Below are 20,782 nucleotides of genomic sequence, written 5' to 3'. Positions count from 1 at the left end.
GGCGCGTAGGCCATGACCTAGCACGGGTCAGCATCGAACTCGCTCTCGTAGGTGACCGATCACACGTTTATGGTCGATTTTGTGGACGTTCGATCGTAACCGATCGATTTACAAACCGTGCGGTTGCTCAACCGTCGGCAACTCATCCGGTTGTGGCTTTCGAGACTCTCGCTTTACCACCCACTGCTAGGGAACACCGAATCCGGTGAGTGTAGGGAAAAGCGAGCGAGTGGGGTTTATGAGCGGAACAACCTCATAATTCGCGTGGGCTTGGTATGGGGGCTCGATCTTTGATTGTGATCTACACCGGTGTGAAGCCTGTAGCATTGATAGACAACCATTTATCGACGTTCATCGGTCAGACGGGTGGTTCGAGCGGTTGGAAGGGCTTCTAAATGCATCACGAGCCGTGTCTCGACGTTGGGTGAATTGCAACGGTTCGGTGCACTGCCAGTGCCGTCGAAGGGAACGTTTCAAGTGCAATGTCAGCGACTTCAGCGTAGCAGCTCGTTCGTAAGGGCAGTGAGTCAGCAGGGCGATCGATCGGCTGCGAGGTCACGCTCTATGGCTAGAACTTCACGCTGCGAGTAGACCAGAGACGGCGATGGTGGCGAAAGGATTCGCCTTTTCGCGTGTCCTTGCCCACGACGGCAAGGGCATGCGAAGCGAACGGTTGCACCTTTCGCTCCAGCAGCACGGCGTTGGTTCTTGGGCCGAGCTAAAGAAATGGAGAACGGACGCCATTTGGCGTGGAAATCGTTCCGCAATTAATGGCCACACACGCACGCACGCGTTCGGCCCATTCTCCGGCATTTTGGATGCCCGCGTTCGTGATCTTTACCTTGAGCGATCCACCGAGAGTAGGTTCATTGAACATTCCGTGTGACGGTGGCTGTCCTTGCGACGATTTCCGTGAAGACGGCTGGCAGCATCCAATGATCGAAGACGCTCGAAAGGACACACGAAGCCCCAGAGGGACCTTCGCACACCGGCACGCCGGCTGCTCCGTGTCAAATCTAATGAGATGCACTTGATTTCGGTCATTGTCTCGTGCATGCACCGCACACTGGCCTACGTGAGCAACCGGCAGCATTACTTCCGAGATCAGAGTTGCGAAATCGTGCGGTCGGTTGGCCATGCCGAGCTGCGACCTAATGACCTCGCGTGATCGCGAGGGCTACCACTGGCGTGTGGGGTTGAGGTGGTTTTGGGGGGCAACCCCGCGTAGACGGACCTTCAGGGCTTGCTGGCCGGGAATGAGATAACAATCGCGGTCTGGCCTGTATGAACAACGAAACCGCAATGTGCCGGTCGATGGGAAAAAAGCTCGGTGTCTGTATTTTTTTCTACTTCGTTCGATTTAAGGAAAACGTTTTCCACCGTGCGTCTAGCATGGTTCCGTGCCGGGTCGGGCGATACTATCTCGACCGTTTTAGCCGCGTATGATTGACGGATGGTTCGCAGCTTATCGTTGTGGCCAGGGCGTCGTCGGTGGAGGCCTTTCGACCCACCAACTGTAACAGGCGCCCGTGCGGAGGCTAATGCTAATATCCGATGGGGAGCTAAAATAGAACACACCCGCGGTACGATGCACGGAGGGCTGTGCGTGTGCGTGGGTTTTAACGAGCTACCCCACTAGATGGGGGCTTATTTGTTATTTGCGTAGCCCTGTGCGGTTTGGTAAACAATTGAAGAAGGAAAAAAATCACGCCAATAAATCGCGCGAATTATGCATGCACTTAAGTGAGGCTGCCTAAGTGGAGTGCTGCAGTGTGTGGCTAGATGCGACTGGAAGAAGGTCGCAATTTGTTTTGAGCCTAATGTGCGCTGTATATATTTTAGCGTTTAATTTAAAGCGTTTTTCGTTAGCGAAGGCTGAACGATCGTTCTTGGGGCTGCTTAAAATTTCTTGGGCCAAATAATGAGCTAAACTGTTAGCATCTGAAAATACAGGACACACTAGTCAGTTTGAATTTACGTTTAAACCAATGCCAGACGATTGAATGGTCCTGATAGGGCAAATCCTACAAAACATAGGGTCTCATAACAGTAAATCACACTTCCTACGGAAGGAATCCGAAAACAAAAAACAAATCATCCCTCTTTACGTCTTTTTTGCACATCCGCCCTAACGGTCCACCTGAATGTGATTTTAAAAATGACTGGTCATTTCAAAGCGACTCCATTGTCACCGTCCATTTGAACCGCCGAAGGCCACCCGGCTGAGGTTATCCCTCGTTTCTTCGTCCCATAAAATGTGACAAAAAAATCCCAACCACAGAATTAAAAACGGCTGCCAAATAATGGCCGACCGCTTGCCGTCTCAATTTGACATGCTGGTGGTGTTTTTTTTGTGTGTTAAAGTTCGAAATCTCCGCTCCATCATCAGCAAGCCGCAACCGGTAAATGCGACGCCGCACGCCGTTGACGATGGCAGAGTTCGACGTTCAAGTTCAAGATCGGTCAACACCGGTGGGGAACTTGCGATCGCGACCAGTCGAATTTCGCGTCGCCAACAAACGCTTGCCTGTTGGCCAAGGGCCCGTAAGGGTGACGGAACAAGGGGAGCACGGTCAGCATCCGTAACCGTAAAACCTGTTACCCCACCGATTTAGGGCCGCCTGGTGCCGGTTTCGTTCACCCGGTTCATGTTCTGCTTTTGGCGGACACCCGGCCCCGAGTTGTCCGTTCTAGCAGGTTCGGTGGTTGACGCACGAAATTGGCCCAGAGCAACGACCTCAAGGACAACGGAAGACGTCCGGGTTAGGTCTGGGTCCTGGTCAGTAGGCGCTTTATCGGTCACAAGGATAACCGCCAGTCGCAGGGCACCGGCAGAAGGCACATGGCGCCGGTCACACGAAGACTCCTTCCGAAGGTCCTTGTTCTGGTTCCTCGTTCCGGTGCGACCGCGTGGCTTCGGGACGCAAGAAGACCTACTGGAGTGTTGAGTGAGGTCTGACAGGTGATCGTCGGTGGGCGACCGATATGAATTTCAGATCGTACCGGCGAAGTTTATCGACTGAAACGGCTTCCGAGCCCGCCCTGGTTCGCGTGGTGGGAGGTTTTGACAAATGTTCGCGCACTGGCCCCAAACGACCCCAAACACCGATCGGTGCGGACCGATTTTTGGCTACCAGGTGCGTTGGATTAGCGTGGGCAGACCTCGAGACTCGAGCCGTGTCCTTTCCTACCAGGAACCTCGGCGACTGACATTCCGCCAGTGTGAGCTTCGTTGCGACACCACGATTCACTTCGCGGTGAGTTGTAGGAAGCCTGAAGCCTCCGCGTCGCCTTCGCACACTTTCGGTTGGTTTTTGGGAAGGAAAAAGGAAATGATTGACGATTGGCGCTCGATGCGAGGTGACGGCTCGGTAGCGTGTTTCCGTGGGCGGTTGGCACTTACATGGCATTTACGGGGCGTTTGATAAGCCGATCCGTGGAAGGTGTCCGGTGAGGGTGGTGGCCTGGTGGTTTAAGGGATTAATTGACAGCTTTAATTAATAAGCAGCTTGGCAAACGGTCGGAGAACGGCTTGGGAGTGGTGAGGTGGTGAGCAATATTATTTATGGCGTCTCCATCACTCGGTCGTTTTCTGATGGAGCGTTTCAGCGGAGTGAAGGTGTAAAACATTTTATTTAATTGCCGAATCGAGTGAAACAAGATAACGGCCGGTTGGGCTATAGAGAGCCACTTCGTTTTTTTTTATAATTTAACACATACAATAGGCCGTTTTTAGTTGTTTCTGGTTGTGCACTTGACCGAAACGGTTTAAAATTTACTGCAGATTCTGCTATGCATTAGTTAACTTTTTGAACAGCCAACCACTCACGGTTGATAGGTAAGCTTTAGAATTGGGCTGTAAAATTATGACACTTCTATATACTTGTATAAATAAAAACTAAACAGCTGATAATTGTTTTATTTTAAATGTTGCATAACTTGCATTGTTATTTGAAGCGCATAATCAAATGTGCAAGAAAAGGTTCATTATACAAATCATGAGAATCTTAAACCTTTACAATGTATCCGTTATATTTACAGTGAAAAATTATTTATGACAAAAAATAATGAAAAATAGATGTCTTCATTACATATCCAGAGAACAGCAAAAACATGTATAAATCGGTAGATTAGAACAAACGTAAAGAAGTGTCTGATTTCGCTGTCGCTTTGACAAATGCTAATTTTATTCACCGTGATATCACTATCAATAAAATCAATAAACGCTGATTGTATCAACGAAACAAGAACTGAATTGCACAATCATTCATGCTAGATGAAAAATGATCCGAACCGCCCAGCTCCCCAAAGGGCAGATGAGTTATCGGCCCACCCAAAGGAACGCGGATCTAGGGATAACCCGCAGGCGAAATGTACAATCGCTTCCGCACGTTCAGCACGGGGAAGGAAATAGTTCCCTTGGGCGTTAATTGCCGGTTAAAAACGATCGTTCCGGCAGCGATGCATTTAATTCCACCAACCAGCGAACTATCGGCGACTGCGCGAATGGGCGAACGGGCGAACGGGCGAACGGGTACGTTCTAATATGTTTAGTGCACGTTCCAAGGTCGTCCCACTGACGCCTCATTGATTCTCATCCTCATTGCCTGGCCACGGCGAGGATAGGGAGTCAATAGTTCCCTTTCCATTAATCCGTCTGGGGTGGTATTTCCACCCCGTTCCATTTCGCGTGTCCTTGCCTCGCCGAGTTTCGTCAACTGCAGCCTGGAGACGTCGAAATCCGGTCCGGGGATTCTGGATCAGACGCCTCATCTGGTGGCCATCGAGAACGCTCGCTCAAGGCAACGGCATGCAGGGAAACTTCAGAACAACAAGAAGTCACGTACGCCATGCTGCGAGCACTCGATCGTTTACTTGATCGCGATCCGAGCGCGAGTGCTTTTGCGATCATTTGCTCCCACTCTCTCTCTCTCTGTCTCGCTCACGGTGTGGGGTTAATTCGGTGCGCGCATTTCCTGATTTTTCGCGTGCTTTTCATCTCGCTGAAGCTTGCGCTCTTCTCTCGGTTGGGGTTTTTAGATCTCCTTGTCGCTCTCTAGCGACTCGCTGTTTGCTCTCTTTCCCGTGCAATGCCTCACAGACTCCGCTTGAAAAGGTCCCCAGTGGGGTGTGGGGCTGAACTGGGAAACCACGGTGGGGATCTCTCGTGCAGCTCTCTCGCTCTCGCACCCGTAATGGCTCATCGCGGAACCAAACCGCGAGCGGAGCTTTGGCGCGTGCTGCCGAGCACTTGCGCGTCCGCCTGCGTTTTTCTCTTTGACTCTGCGATCGCGATCGTGAGCGTGTGTGTGTGTGGCTGTGTGTGTGCTTGTGGGGGTCCGAGCAGCGCATTGCTCGAATGTATAAAATCACTTCACGCTGGTCACCGACGAATCATTCCACGCTCAGTGCTTCAACCACCAGGATCATCGTCCTAGTTTCACGTGACCGTTTGGTTCGGTTTTCCACGTTCGTTTCGGCACCCATCCCCTCGCTTTCCACACCCACACCCGCTCCCCGCACGTACAAATTGTTCCAGCAGTGCCACTCGCGAGTTTACCAGCAACCGCAACCAGCACCGGTGCCGAAACCAGCCCCAAAAAAATTTACAAACAAATCATCACAATGAATCTAGTAAGTTTCTTTCTTGCTGCTCATTATTTCTTCTGTTTTGGCGACACAATCTCGGGTGATAATTAGTGATTGGGAGGGTCGGTGCATTGCAAAGTGATATGCGCGGATTGTCGGGATGCAGCACCGTTTCGTTTCACCGTGAAAATGGTCTGTGGGCCACGATCGCAACGCAGGCCAGTGCCTCATTACCTACGCCGTGTGGTATTTTTCCTTCGCGTTTAGGTTGGCCACCGTTTGCCCTCCGCAAAAACGGTACACGGAGACGAATGGATTGGAGAAAAAAAAAACAAAAAATGCACCTCACACATATACACATACCGATCGGGAGAAATCGGTAGCAGCAGCAAAAAAAAAAGCAAGAAGTGATAAGCAACTGAAGTTTGGCCCATCTTCAGAGGTTCGTGGGGGCTATTGGCTGGCATTTTTCTCTGCCTCCCGTTTTCGGTATCAGCGTGTGCCTTCCCGCGGTACTTGTTTTCGGAGAAACAAACTTTTCTCCCGGTTTTCTTTGTTTTCGTGTGCATTTTTCGTGCCTGTGCCAGTGTGCAAGCGTGTGTAAAGTGCGTGAGCGCCGTGTGCGTGTGTGCTTTGGCGGGTTTATTCGAAAAAATCGAAGAAAAAAAAAACCCACAAAACCCCTCGTCCGATGCTCCCAACAACGCCCTCGGGTGCGAACAGCCCCTAACTCGATAATCATAATCGCACTACCCAACGAAAAAAAGCTCCCATCCCCAGGCGGCGTGAATCGATGGGAATGGAAGCGATTGAACGGTTGAAACCTCTTTCTTAGCCGGGAATGGATCGATTAGGGGCCACCCCATTGGATGGGCGGGAAAAGGCACCATTACACCCTTTTGCGCGGTTGGCCCCTCGGGATTGACCTCACGTTTCACGTTGGCGCCGGTTAGCCTGCGAAGCCGTTGTTCGATCGTTTGGCGATATTTTTCTCATCCCTCACTCGGTCGGGGTGAAAATTGCCCCCCGGGAACCGGAAGAGAAGATGCTTCTGCCTTCCAAGGGCAACACTTGATTAGGCTTCGGTGGATAAGCTTTGACGCATTACATGTTCGCCTGCGAAATTGCTTCATTTTCGTACGACTATGAGAAAACAACTTAATGCGCAAGTTCGCCGCGATCGTAAGGGAAGAAGGGATAAAAGCGGGTGATTCCAAGGCTGCGTGTGCGTTTAATTCCGCCCTGGTGCGACATGTAAACAACAGCGTGTGAAAAAACAAAAAAGGAAAAAAATACAACCACACCAAGCCCATCTTGCCTAAGGTGAACCGCGCAGGTCCCTGGGATGTTTACGAATTATGTGCCAAGCGAAGTCTCGAAACCACCCGGGCAAGACAGGTTTCACGGGTTGGGTAGCATAAAAATCGAAAGGAACGGCTGCGTACCTCCTTGGTTGATGGGCCTGTTGACCATCGACCAGGTCCCGGGTGCGCCTGGTTTGCTGCTGCGATTGGTTCATAATGCCAATTTACACTCATTTTCCGCTCACTGCCTTGTGCCGCCAAAGAGGCGTATCTTCGGGGGCTCGTTTGGTCCAGAAAACCCCCTCAGGGGATGACTTAGCGAGTGGCCTAGTTTGATTTTGATGCAAAATATGACTTTCGATTGTTAATCATTTAAATCTGGCGCCACGCTCGAGGAGAATTCCGGGCGTGGGTTAACGAACAGAAAAGCATAAACCACGCATCCGTTCGGGGATGAATCTCGGTTAATTTATGACTCAAGCTCACTTTTCATCCCGCGCTCTCGATTTGGATGGGGCGGGAACTTGTTTGCGGGTCGAAAATTTATCGGAATCCAGTGCCATATTTTACGGTTGGGATGCGCCGGAAAAGGGCGCCCCCAGGAAAGGGACGTTTGGCTTACGGGCCATAATTAGCATACGAGCAATACGAGCTCGCAGTGCCCGAAAGAGTGGACGGTCAAGCGTGACTCCGGAAGCCCTCTGGTGTGTTGTTTCCCTTGCGATAAGATCGGTAGCTTTCGAATCGGCGAAAGAAAAACTTCCGAATGCCAATGCCATCGTATGAAACGGATGATCGCGATGTCATTCGTGCACTGGTGCCAGCTGGTGCGTAGTTCCACGGAAGGCACCGCCGAGGATCGAGCGCACGTGTGCGTGCGTGGACTTGATTTTCCATTAATTTTCCTCCACCATCGTCCGGCCGTCACACGCGTTCGTCGACCGGTTTGCGAGACGAGATGCGTGGCGGCGTTGCATTGAACCGGGGAAGCTTTAGAGATTTCCCTTTTCACACAGCGCCACCCATTCGACCGGAGGGCTGGCCAACCTGCGACCTACCGTCAGTTTGAACTTTCCGACAATCTGCCACCCGGTGCGGACCGACGTGCGGTAGGCTTGGCAGGGCGCAAAGTGGCAGGAAAAAAAGAGCCAGCAAGCCACCAAATAAAAACCGAGAGTGAGCCGTTAATTGTCGTTATGGAATCAGCGAGGCGAACGGTTTTTCGTAGCCTTCACGTCCGTGTGACCTTCAGCGCAGCCGCGTTCCGTGCGTTCCGAACGGCACGTCACATTCCGACCAAGTTCAACCGCTCGGAGGTCAGCCCACCACCGTACCCGCTGGTGATGGCGTCGATAGGCCACAACGGATGGCCGCGACTCGGAGACCGGCCGGTTTGGCCGCGATGTACCTCTTAATTAAGGCACATTAGCGAGTCGGACCGAAAAATCAGCGCCCAGTTGGTGGGGAAAAAAGGCTCGCTTGATCTTGGCCGCGAGCACCCCAGGAAGCTGAGCGATGCGTCATTGACATTGATTTCGTGATTAGACGACCGGTGAGGGTTTTCTGTGTCGGAGGAAAAAGCTGCGCCCATCAGTGGAGAATTCGTTCCGTTGACTACTAGTGACCCACAAGGGGTTGGCTCGGGTGATGGGCACGTGACGAATCCGCCTTCCGAAGGGCATTGCAGATCCGCGATCGAGAGACCGTGAGTTTTCACGTCGTCATCGGCCGTGAAATGCTGGGTTAGCAGAACGGAAACACGACGTCACCGGTGTGCAGCGCAGATTCAACCCAAGCTTGGAGCTTGTTTACGTGCCTGGAAAAGAAACGCAATACGCGGCTACCGGTACTGGTAAACAGGCAGCGAGCCACGGTGCGACGGCCCTTCGACAATCGGGATTAATTAATTTCAATCACCATCATCCTCGAATTACGCCGCGCCAAGATGGGCCGATTAATTATGTTCCCCAAAAATGCTCCACAATCGGCGCTAATGCGTGATAATCGCTTCCAATGCGTGCCGTACGGGTTGCCTGAAGCGTGAAGAAACCGCCACAATAGGCGCAATCGTTGAATTCATTCAAAAGACTTCAACGCTCCTCGTGGTACCGGTTGGCAAGCGACGAACCCCCGGCTGGGTGCCCGTGCCGCAAGAGAAACCGAAATTTTCGCCTCGCTTTGCCCTCGCTGACGGTGAAAAAGGGAAGGTGAGCTGGTAAAGGGCTTTTTCCGCCTTTTCCACCATCCGATGAACGTGGGGCACACGCTTAACACACGCTGCGTAGGTGATCGTGTTGCTGATACGGCCGCGTAGCGGTGGCGCAGAAAAATGCCCACCACTTACGCAAAATGCCCATTTTCCTCGGTTCAGCGTAGGGTCGCGATCAACTCAATCCGTGGAAGGAAATGACAGTAATCGAACTCCGTCAGTAGCTGGAAGCCTTTTTGGCATGGCGCTTATTTGCCTGTGCTATGCGACCGTGTGGGTCGTGAGCTAACTTCCGCAGGTTTGGCTTTAAGACCGTGAGGCAATTCATCCCCATGCATCCCACCCAGTGGCACTTCCGGTCGCAATCAGAGGAAACTGTTCCACTTATTTTCCCTGAGATCACGCTTCGTAACGCGTCTCCCGCTGTTTCGCAATCGCATCTGACCCACATCGTCGCCGGTTGGTCGGTTTTCGCTTGTTCTATTGTTACTCGTCGCCCGGACCAATTTGCCGACGTTCGGAAGGTTAGTTCGATTCACTTTCACCCCGGCTCAAAGCGGCGGGGTAATTTCCATTTCGAAATCGCAGGCAAACGCCCAAATTCGGGCCTCACCTGTTCGCGTATGCAACGGGCCGGGCCGGGCCGGGCCGGGCTGCATGGTTGCACAAATTGCACGCATTACGTCGACGCGTTACCCATCGGGGGCGGAAGCAGGCGCGGTGTGGTGGGCTCATTTCACTTTCGGGCGCCGGTTGTAACGAAGAAGAAAAAGTCCAAGAAGAAGAAGAAGACACGCAATGGAAAAAAAAATCGCAGTTCGGTAGAAAACTATCGCAAGGTTAGTGGCCCACCGGCGTGTGCCTCGAAATCGAGCCGAGAAAGCCACACCAGAATGAAGCCCATAAATCTTCGAATGCATTGCGCTACAATGGCCGTCGAGTGGCCTTAGCGACCGGGCGCTTTGAGCTCCCGATAGCAACATCAATGTCCCCGCATACGGGGGTGGGAAGTGTTCGCATCGAATTCGCAATTCGCCCGATTTGATTAACAAACGACGCGCTTTGACGTGTTGAGAATGCGCGCTTTGCGGTGACGTTCGAGCGCCAGGTGATAGCGATCAGCTGAAAAAGGCAATTAATGCATGATCACGCGGTGTTGCGGGACCGCCCTCGACCCAGTTGGGACGCAGCATGGTGGCCAGTTTGGATCGTAGGCGACGGGAACACGCGGGTTTATGGTTTCCTGCCATGGCGCTCCGTTTCGGTTTCAGTTTTCGGTGGAATGCTACGGGTGGAATGAGACTCGTACGCCTAGGTCACTACTGATGGTGGTTGGGTGGCCATAATTTATGGCCAGTGTTCTTCGAGTCACCGCGTGCCCAGCCCACCGATATCCGTTCCGTTCGATTGAACCTGAGCTGGTGGTTTAAGACGCCACCTAATGATGTAACTGGTTTTCAGATGGCGCAGAACGTGCCCGGCACTGGCTGGAATGTGCGCGCACTTCCTCAATTAGGGTTTGGCCAATTGACAGCACCATTTTGCGTGTTTCTGCGAACCGATTGCTCGCGTTGTTCGCAAACGATTAACGCTCCTAACGCAATCCATCGGCCCTTTGCGCATCGTTGCAGTAATCGTTTCCTCGGCTCACAGCTTCCGGCTGACCAGGGCGAGCTTAATTTGACAGTGCAAGGTGCAGGCGCGATGCAAGGAACCGGTTCCTTCGCGGACCTAAACCGACGTAATTACGCCTCCGTCCCTTTCCGGGGACCGACCGATGGAAATGTGTATCAAGGTTGGCCAGATGTTGGCGCTTGCGTCCGCGACAATTTGCATTCCACGCGGTGAGCGGGTGGCTTATTCCTTTGGCCGCTTATTTGCTTCGTTCGTTCGTTATTCAATTCACTTCCATCACGACGCCACCGTTCGTTTATTCACCCCTCGTTCGGTAGGCTGCTCGAAAAAAGGCCCGGCGGTTGACCGGCCGTGTTCTCCGCGCTTGTTCGACGCTTGTTCGAGGCTTCGAAGCGAACATTGCGCTACAATTAAAAACGCTTTTCGGTGGTGTTTCCTTTCTGATAAATGATCGCTCGAAACCGCTCGATCGAGTGCGCGCGAGATGGGCATCGTTTAACAGGACCTTGACTTTCGTCCGCGCATTAACCGCACAAGGACGAAAGCCGCCATCACCGGAGTGGAGGGTGTTTGAGGGTTTTCTTCTGCTGCCTCTCTCTCTCTCTCTCTCGCTCGCTCATCCCCCGCTACTTATTATGGCCCCCACCCGCGTCCGGTATGGACACCGAAAAAGGGTGTTAAAAGGTTCACGTCGCTGGTCGGAGCCCTTTTTTCGGTGGGCCGACCTTCAGCCGCGTGGATCAGTTCACGCTTCGGAACGGTTTTCGATGTCGCAACGGACCACCCGGGTCCGGTGTCGGACGTGGTACAAGATTAAACGGTTCGTCTAAGCACAGTCCGGTGGCCCTGCAAGCCTCAAGGGGAGTCGACGTGGTGTACGTGCGCGACAAGTGATCGTAAATGAAGTACGCAAATACACCAGCAGTAACTCTGGCCAGTGTGGCAGCCGAGTCTTCGACCAGCGGTTCTTCTCGGGCCACTCGAACGGTTTGTGGGTCAAGTTTGCCAGCTGATTGAAAAGGGGCAGGGGGGAGGGGGGGGGGTGAGACACCTCATCGGTCGGACCCGTGCGAAGTTTGCAAATCGCCACCCATACACCGTTTAGCAATCGGACAGCCGAACGGAGGCCAATTAAAATGCATTACCAAGCGGACTCGGTCGCAGGTCGCCTGGGAAAAGGCCCTGCAGACTTCGATGGGTCGCTTTCGTTCATAGCGCGTCCAATTGCGTCTCATTTCAAACGCACCGTGACAATTGGCCATCTTAAAAACTAACCCATTGGGGCGGGGAGACTTTTCGCATTGCAACTTTCCCGCCCAGTGGCTCACACGGGAGTCCAGTTTGGTTAGGATAATTTATGGAAAACCGGTACCGGTGATTAGTGGCGTCGTTCCGCGTCTCATCAGTTGACTAGGGCTTCCTGAATGCAACACCCCATGCTCGATGCACGGAGCTGGTGCATAATTTTCGCACTGCTCAAATAGACCCACAAAGCGCTCTACGACTCAGCTCCTCGTGAAGTGGCCCCCAGGGAGGCGTCATAAGAAGTGGTGGCCAAGAGAAGCGAAAAATAGAATGCGACAAGTTTACTACGCGGCGCGTTACGGCACATTGCACAATCGCCACGAGCGCTGCGTCCCGATCGATCGCCGGAGGTTGGCCATGGGCTTTTAACAACCGCGCACCGAGCAAACCGAGTCCGAAGGGGGCTCGATTAACGACACTCGATTGGTATTTTTCTCATAAAAAAAAACCCCACCGGTGTGGCGAGCTATTTGCAAAGCTTATGACTTACGAGCTTTCCGGCCACCGAATGAAACGGGGGTGCGATTAGGGGCTGCAGGTGGATAATAAATAGACCGTCGTGGTTCAACGTGACATACGCACGAAAACGGACGAGAACCATCCGCGTGGAACCGCGGGTACGGCGTGGAATGTCATTAATGATCCGCGAGATATCAACGCATTCTCGTTTCGGAGGCGCCAGGGAAACCTTGGAAAGGATGTAGGTCAGTAGCGGGACTGCTGGTTTCCGCCTTGGTTGCGGAGAGCCGCCTGAAAGTTGTTCTACGAAAACCGTGTCCGACAGCGAGGGAACAATAAAAAAAAAGCCCCGCTTGGGTTGTATCGAAAAATGATGAAATTCCACCAGAATCGGACAAGGCCTCAGTGAGGGCTACAACATGCGCCACGGCACGGCAAGATGAAACATTATGCAATTGGATCTCTCTCTCTCTCCATCGTTCGATGGTGGACCATCGGGGGTGACTTTATTGAGGGTGAGATGGAAGGGAAACCACTACGGGGGTGATGATCGCAAGCGACCAACGGTCACGGGACGATCACGAACGGCACAACGGTATGCTGTAACCTGTCAATGTGTCAACCGACTCCCGATCCTTGGCAGCTCGATCACGATTAGAACGACATCGACAACGCCGGCGATGATGATGATGATGCTGCCAGCGATATCGGAAATTGAGACGAGCACAAAAGGGATCAAGCTCGCCGGGTCCGGGAGCTCGGGAACACACTAATGGGCCTCTCGGAGGTCGGACACCCCTGACAGGTCCTGTGCCCTGTCCGGTAGCCCTTCGGTTCGATCAGATTGAAGCTTTTTTTTCGACCCATAGGTCGGTTTGGGAGCCGAATCGTTTCGCAAGCTCGTTTTTTTGCGAAACAAACCTCCAGTGAACAGCTGGCGTTCCGGGGTGTTCGTGCTAGAACGTGTTTCTTGATTTCGTCTTACTCTTACCGGTGACTTTAATAGCCTTTTCGGTGTATGTTTGTGTAAGAAAGAAAAAAACTTCCAAAGCTACAGAAACAAACAAATGGCGTCCGTTCACGGTGTCGTGTTCGTGCGCTTGGGTGCGATAATGCATTCACTTTTGTGGTTTTTCGGCGCCTTTCGGCCGCCTGTGTTTGGATGGAATCCCTTAAAAAGGGTGCACTTATCTTTTGACCACCTGTGGGCTGCATTTCCCAATCCACTCAAAGCTCTCCCCCATTAGTATCCGCGAGTAGCACCGATTTTCCCGGTGTCCGTTCGTTACGTTCAACACGGCGAACGGTTGCGCTGGTCTACCGGCCTCGTTCGTTCTGGTTCGAGCTCCAATTTACGCTAGAATTGGGTACGCAAATTAGCCTCCCGTGGAACCAGGTCATGCCCCAAGCTAACCACACCGAGAGCCCATTAAATGTACTCACCCAATTCTCGACACGCCGGGCTAGCACTCAGTCCACGAAAGACCGGCCCACGGAACCGTTCGAACGGGCGGCCAGTTTGCATTTTCCTCGCACCACTGCGGGACTGCGGCATGTTGCGGCCAAACTAGCGGGCGCTTTTATGGGACTTTCGCTTTCGCGATTCGAGAACTGGTTGAGCGTCAGGCCCGTCCCGAGACCGGCCGGTACTTCCGGACAATGAAATCGGACGACCACGGATGACGGGCATGAAAAGCGCCCTCGTGGTTGTGAAGGAAAGTGACGAACCTCCAGCGCTAGCTAGCGATCCGGTTCGGTGCGACGGATCGCAGCACCCGGTTTATGATTCGATGTTGCGATTTTGTTCAATGCCGGAGCCTTTTGTTTTCGGCAAATCGTCCGATCAGCTTTCGCTTGAGGTAATCCGTCCGGTGGGCCGTTTTCACATGTTTCGGAGGCGGGTTTTATGTCATCGGCGCAATAGAAAATCGATCGTGTGTGGAGACCGGGAAAGAAGGAAACCCGGCCACTTTGTGGGCCTTGCGATTGCCGATGAAATCGAGGGTTCCTCTCAACGGGAGGTGCGTAAGCGCTCGCGAACAGGCAAAATGAAAGCAAAAGGGGCTAGCGATTGGACCAAGGAAGCGGGAAATCCGGGCGCGGTAACTGGCCGCTGCTTAGACGGTGGTTTTCACGATTATCGAAGCACCGGCCGGTCGGCGAGCGTTCCGGGAGCTGTCGGTATCAATTAGAGGGTTCGATCACGTGTGCGCTCGAATGCATATATTAATCATATTGCTTAATGGGATCTCGAACATAAAACCCCGGGGCTTCACGAGCTGCACCACGAGCTGTAAAGCAAACACCAGCAAGGTGGAGGATCGATTTTATTTCCCTTTTTATTGATGCGATCGCGCTAACGATGGCGGCCGCCGCGCACAGGGCACGGGGCGAACAATAAATGAAGCTTTTCGTTAATTAAACGGCTTTCATCACCCGGTGAGCCGATCGCGATCGCGATCTGCGTAGCATAATTAAGCACATAAACGTGGTGCCTTCGTCGAAGCGATTCGTCACCGTGGTGGAAAATCGTACCAACCAAACGCACCCGATTATCGTCGAGACCAATTAGGGCTGGTTGGTTCTCTCGCTCGTTTCTCCACGCTGGTGCAACCGGCTGTTGCTGGGGGCGCTTTTCCGACCTCATTCTGAACCCACAACGGGCGCTGTTGCCAAAAAAAGCTTTTGTTTCTGACGAGCGGTTGATGCGATTTTTGCGTTCTTTCAGCTACAATCGTGGCACTTCACGATCAGCAAGATCTTGTGCCTTATCGTGCTGACCCGGATTTGATTGTTGAATGAATTTTCCGAATCCATGCCAATGCAACCAGAAGCGGTGGGTGGATGTTGGCATAATAACCACCCCACTGATTGGGCCGGGATCAGCTCGTCTGCTTGCAATTATTGTTTCTTTGGTTCTGCACATTTCGCAATCGCATGCAATTGTTTGCTCGATTTTCACGATTAAATGAATGGTTTTCTTTTGTATCTCTCTTTCCCTGCAGTTCACCGTTTTCTTCGCTCTCGTCCTGGCCGTGGCCACCGTCGCCGGACAACGGTTCGGTTTCCCGCATACGGCCCAGTTTGGGCTCGCTTCGCTGACCGGGGACTTCGGAGGACCGAGCGCCTTCGGGGGACAGGATTTGTCAGGTACTTTGAACGCTGGTATCAGAGATCCCAGACAGAACCGAGGTGAGTGGCATTTCTTTCCGGTATATGGGGTATAACGGGGGTGGGTGGGATCGATCAGGGATATGAGGGAGTCCGATTTGAAGGGGGTTGAGAAGAGAACTCAAAAAAAAAATAAATAAAGGCGACTCTGGCTGCGAAAGGCGGCCCTGTTCCAGCAGCGAAGGCGGACGCGGTTATTCCAACCTCCCCGGATCAGGTTTGAAGGACGTGATTATGCGCGAGTTAAGCCCTAGCACGGCGTTGGCGAAGGTTTTCCACAGTTACACGGTGCAGCACTCCGGTAGTCGTAGTCGGTTCGGTTTTTGGGTTCCAGTTTTCCAGCCGGACCTGAGGGGGAAATTGTAGCGTTTAGTTTAGCGTTGACCTTTAGCAAGGTGCGCACACCCTCTGGGCGGTGGTAGATGTTGTCGTTTGGAAGGGATTCTGGCCATCGAGGCCATCAAAAACAGGGTTTCGTGATTGCGATCGCATGCAAAAAACCGAGGTAGGCTCGGATTGGCAAAATAAATTACTAGGTTCACCGCGAAATCGATCGTCATTTGCACGTCGGCACCGTACAGGGTGTTAAGTATGGGTTAACCCGTTACGGTAGATGACATTTAGACGTAGTCGGAGTGTTGTGCTGGTCTCCCCCAGCTTCGGCACTCCATGTAGACAGTTCCAAGGGTTGTTTCGGTGTGTTTCAAAGCGGGCAAAGAGCCTTCTACCGGGAAAAAGGGTTGATTTGCGGAATCGGTTATGTTTGATTTAGCGAGTAGCTCTCGAGTAGACGGGACGAGTTTTTGTTGGTGTGTGAGAGTTTGTTGGTGGTATTCGATTTGGATTGTTCCTCCATATTTCACCCCAATCTAATGCACCTCGCTCTTGATCCCTCCCTATAGGCCCCGTGGTGTTCCCGCCAGCCCCAGCTGATGCGCCAGTTGAGTCGAGTGGAGTGATCGTCGGTGCTTCCGGATATGGTTTCGTGCCCCCGAATACGCCCCAGAGTAAGACCGAATAATCGTTGGCCAACTGAAGGGCCTCGCCTTGACGGGCAGTAACCAACTACCACACTGAACCGCCACCACTAACCTTGCGGCAGGGCTTGAACCATGCCCTACTGGCCTCCTGTGGGTCGTTCTACTGCCACTACTATCATTGCCACTACCACAGCCACTAATATGCTACCTTCTTTCTACCCGCTTGGAAACTATCTAATATGCTAACCACAAACCAGCGTCTCCCCTCGAGAGCTGGGAAAAACAACCCCACAACCCGCGAGTGACCCAACTGTGGAATAGCGTGGGACACGCCACAATGTACATATACAGCAACCAGTGGTGAGAACGAGCGTCAAACGATACCACTAAACAAACACTCGACACCCAGATGCGGCAACCGCGCGGATTTCAATTAATCTAACCCTAATCAGTCGGAACGCTAGCGCCGGCACTAATTGCATGCGAAGCCCGCCTCCGTCGAGAGCCACGAGCCTCGAATAACCCACGGAGACACTGATAGCATAATAATACCCGCACCGACATCCACGTCACACGCTGACACGTGGGAAAGCGCCGTTGAGTAAATATGCAACCGAATAATGGCCACCGAAATGGAGTCGGCCACGACTTCGTTCCTTCTTCACACTGCCATAACCTAATGATCGTCTGAGTAGCCCTGTGTGCTTCAATTTTCCGATGCTTTTCTGTCCGCTTGTACTAATTGCGAATTCGCTGGAGCTAGCCCGATCCTATAAGCCCGTTTCCCAATCTCCTGGAACTGATCCGATGATCCTGCTCCTTCGCCTAGATTACTATTAATGCGCTCCACGGTTCCCAACCAACCACCAACTGCACCTATCCTTCCTGCCATCCTGCCACGTCCTTCCATCGGCATCCTTCTCGAGTGATCTAGACGAGCGAGATGTCCTGCCCAATCCGTCCTTTCCGGCGCTTCATAGTTCCGTGTGTTTGCGTGTGTGTGGGATCGCGCACGTTCTTCTGTGACTAACGCGCCAACAGTGAGGTGTTGAACAGTCGAAGGATACCCAACAACAACCTGTGTGTGTGTCTTCTCCCCACTTTGCAGATACGAACGCGCTGTACCGAAATTTGCGGTACTTCTAAGTCACTAGCTCCTATTTCGCGTCGCGCACTCAGACCCAGCAGGTACACACTCAGGTCGCTGCAGACGAGCCAGCTGGAAGGTCACTAGGTCACCACAATGTTTTAGATCACCTCGAAGATCGCAACTCGCGGTGGGTTGAGATCTGTGCTAAATTTTATCCACTCCAATGTACAGAAAACTCAATCAGACAGTAAGCCTCACAAGTCCACTCAACAGCAGCTTAGAAAGGGACGATCGCACCCGTCTAGAAGAAGTTCCGGCGCGTAGGGCGTCTAGGATCGGTTCTGGTGGTTTAGCAGTAGCTCACTCCGCGAGGAATGTTACAAAAGGAATTTGATGCCATATCAAATTTGTTGTTTCCATTTGACCCGTTGCGAGTGCGCCCAGAGGTGAAAGGGTCCTGGACCCTTTCGTCGCGTGTGTGCTCGCATCGATCGATTACGGTACGTTTCAGGCTAGTTTTACGACTCCATCCCTGGCTGCGACCGGCCAACCTTCGAGTTTCCTTTTTCCCGATCCGCCACAGCAGCAGGGGATGATATTTATTTGTAAAGATAGTGTATCGTACGGGCAGCGAGCTCGCTATAATCCTCCAAACACCTATCACCTACCCCAAAAAACCACCCCCAAAAACGTCACCGTCACAGCCTGTACAGAACTTCGGCCACACATACGGGCACATACACACGCATATCCGCAATGGCAAGAGAACGCACGAACGACCGGTTCCGGGCGACCATTTTGTACAAAGAAACAACCGGCGATCGACTTCCAGCACGCGACGTCCGTTACCTAGCAACAGAGCTGCTGTAACATAACCTGTAACATCCTTCCTTTCTGTACAAATGCAATCCTTCGCGCGCGCGCGTGTGCGTGTGTGTGTGTGTAACTAGCAGTGTGCTTTTGCGAGAACGAGAGAGTGTGTGTGTGTATGTGTGTTTGTGGAAGTATGAGAGAGACAGCATGAATGAGCGGGATTGGAGGTTCCGAAACACGTGTTGACGTGTCCTCTGTACGATACGATGTATAGCGATTAATTGGTAACTTAATAAATTATTGTATAGATGACATTTAAGCCCGAGCGCCTTTCATGTTTGATTCTGGGAGGGGGTTTTTGGGTGTTGTACATAAATGTGGGGTTGGCACACCTGCCAAAGGAACTTCCCAGTCGAACGAAATTCCTCTCTCGTAGGTTTTGTATATACTGTTGGTTCCGCTGGTGGTTCAGTCACCGTCAGTTGATTGCTATCCTTTATTGGCCCAATCATCCGTCCGCCAGTGTCTGTGCGGGTCTAACTTCGCTGGTCTCAGCGAATGTCGGGCGGAAGCCGAACGACTAAATTTAGTGCAACGGGCTTAGCAACAGCTGAGCAACCGGAGGCACATTCCAGTGCACGGCCTTCAAGGTCGGTGATCGCCAATTTTATGCTTGCGTGTGTGTCGCCAGCTTGGGTTGGAGTCTGCGCCAGTAAAAGCCCGCCAGAACCTCCCACAAGCTTCACAGCGAGGTCTCCGTAGTTAGGGATTGTGTTGCAATCGCGCCAGGCCAAGCTTCTTAGCGTGAGCCACTGGTGGTTTTCCTTCTGTTTGTCCACTCCGTTGGCAAAGGTGTGCCGAGACTCGCCAAGCCTTCGCTTCCTCGTCCGATGCTAATCTAGGTGCAAGCGTTTCGGCACCACCACACTTGCCTACACCGACTTGGGAGCTCCCACACGCCGGGTGCGATCGATTGTTGCCACCATTGCAATGAGGAGATTGGCTTTTTGTGTCACCCTGTTGCAAGGTGTCGCTCATAACTCTCATCGTTCGCCCACCTCCTTGGGTATGCTGATTGATTGCCAAGCGAGCGTTGTGTAATGAGTGTTGGCTCTATGTTGGCCTCACCTCCCAAGCTGACCACATGCTGGCGGACATTGTGGGGTTTTGTACAAAAAGCCGAAATAGGGGACTAACCCCAGGGACGACCCCCGACTGGGTCTTGTACAGTTACAAACGGGACGCACTTGCATCACCTCGTCGAGCTGAGTTCTCTATCTCTTTGGACATCGCCCTCTCTGACTGGCTTCGTTTGCAGAATTCAGGAAAAAAGCACCGCCATACCGGTACCCGATCGCGTCCTGGAAGCCCAATTCCGGTTCAGCTGGAACACCTCAGCGTCCGAAGAAGCCCGGCATCGGGAAGCTGCCTCCAGTGCCGGTGGCCATCGCTGGGTTCAAGAAGCCGACACCTCCCAAGTGGTTCCGGTTCTACAAAGGACAGGTGCCTGCCCCGGCAGTGGCGGTGACAGCAGGGCGGAAACCACCCCCATTGCCACCTCCGGGGGTGTTCGTCAGTCGGCCGAAAGCGATATCTGGTGGAGGCGCAGGTATCAGCTACGCGACCAGACACTGATGGGACGCGGGATGGAGTGTTTGCGAGATCGGAATGCACGAAGGACGTCGCGTTGGATGGAGTCTTGGAAGGAACGATGTACATAAGCTAGCCGGAGTCGAATTGGGAGTCCTTGACCGCCCGATCGGCCATCAGCGGCCGCATAGTTTTATAGTGTAGTACAAAATATAGCAAATTCGAATTCTCAATTGTTTGTCTGCTTAATTTAGTGCGTATTGTAGATGAGTTGAGAACTGGGTAGGATTCGTCGTATTGCTCTTTGGGTATACGGCGTCTGTCCTGCTCCAAAAAATCCTCATAAGTTATGCTCTAAGCGGAAGTTATTTGGTATATTGATCGGAGACATCAGAAAGCACCCGTAATCGTATTGTAGTTTGGAGGGATGATATAATGTTGATACTACTTTATAAGAGCATTCAAAGATCATTTCGCTTAAATTATAAATTCAAAAACATGACATGTATAGACTGACAAATAGGAATTTATTATTTTACTAAAGCTTCACAAATTTTATTTGTTGAAATTACTTAACTGTGCATATTTCATCGAAGTTTTTTTATTGTAAAAAATGCTGTTGTATTTTATCTCAATC

General features: G+C 52.2%; 1 protein-coding gene across 1 annotated transcript; it reads left to right on the top strand.

Annotated features, from left to right (window-relative positions):
* Positions 1-5,429: 5,429 nt before the first annotated feature.
* Positions 5,430-20,190, top strand: LOC128730877 (uncharacterized). The gene is made up of 4 exons (XM_053823963.1): positions 5,430-5,634; positions 15,507-15,693; positions 16,575-16,679; positions 19,874-20,190. The coding sequence occupies exons 1-4, from the start codon at positions 5,626-5,628 to the stop codon at positions 20,188-20,190; spliced, it is 618 nt and encodes a 205-aa protein (XP_053679938.1). The 5' UTR covers positions 5,430-5,625.
* The last annotated feature ends 592 nt before the right edge of the window (positions 20,191-20,782 follow it).

This window comes from Anopheles nili, chromosome 2, assembly GCF_943737925.1.
Source record: "Anopheles nili chromosome 2, idAnoNiliSN_F5_01, whole genome shotgun sequence".
NCBI classification, from domain to species: domain Eukaryota; kingdom Metazoa; phylum Arthropoda; class Insecta; order Diptera; family Culicidae; genus Anopheles; species Anopheles nili.
Note: the sequence above shows the minus strand (reverse complement) of the source record. Positions and strands in the feature narration are given on the sequence as shown.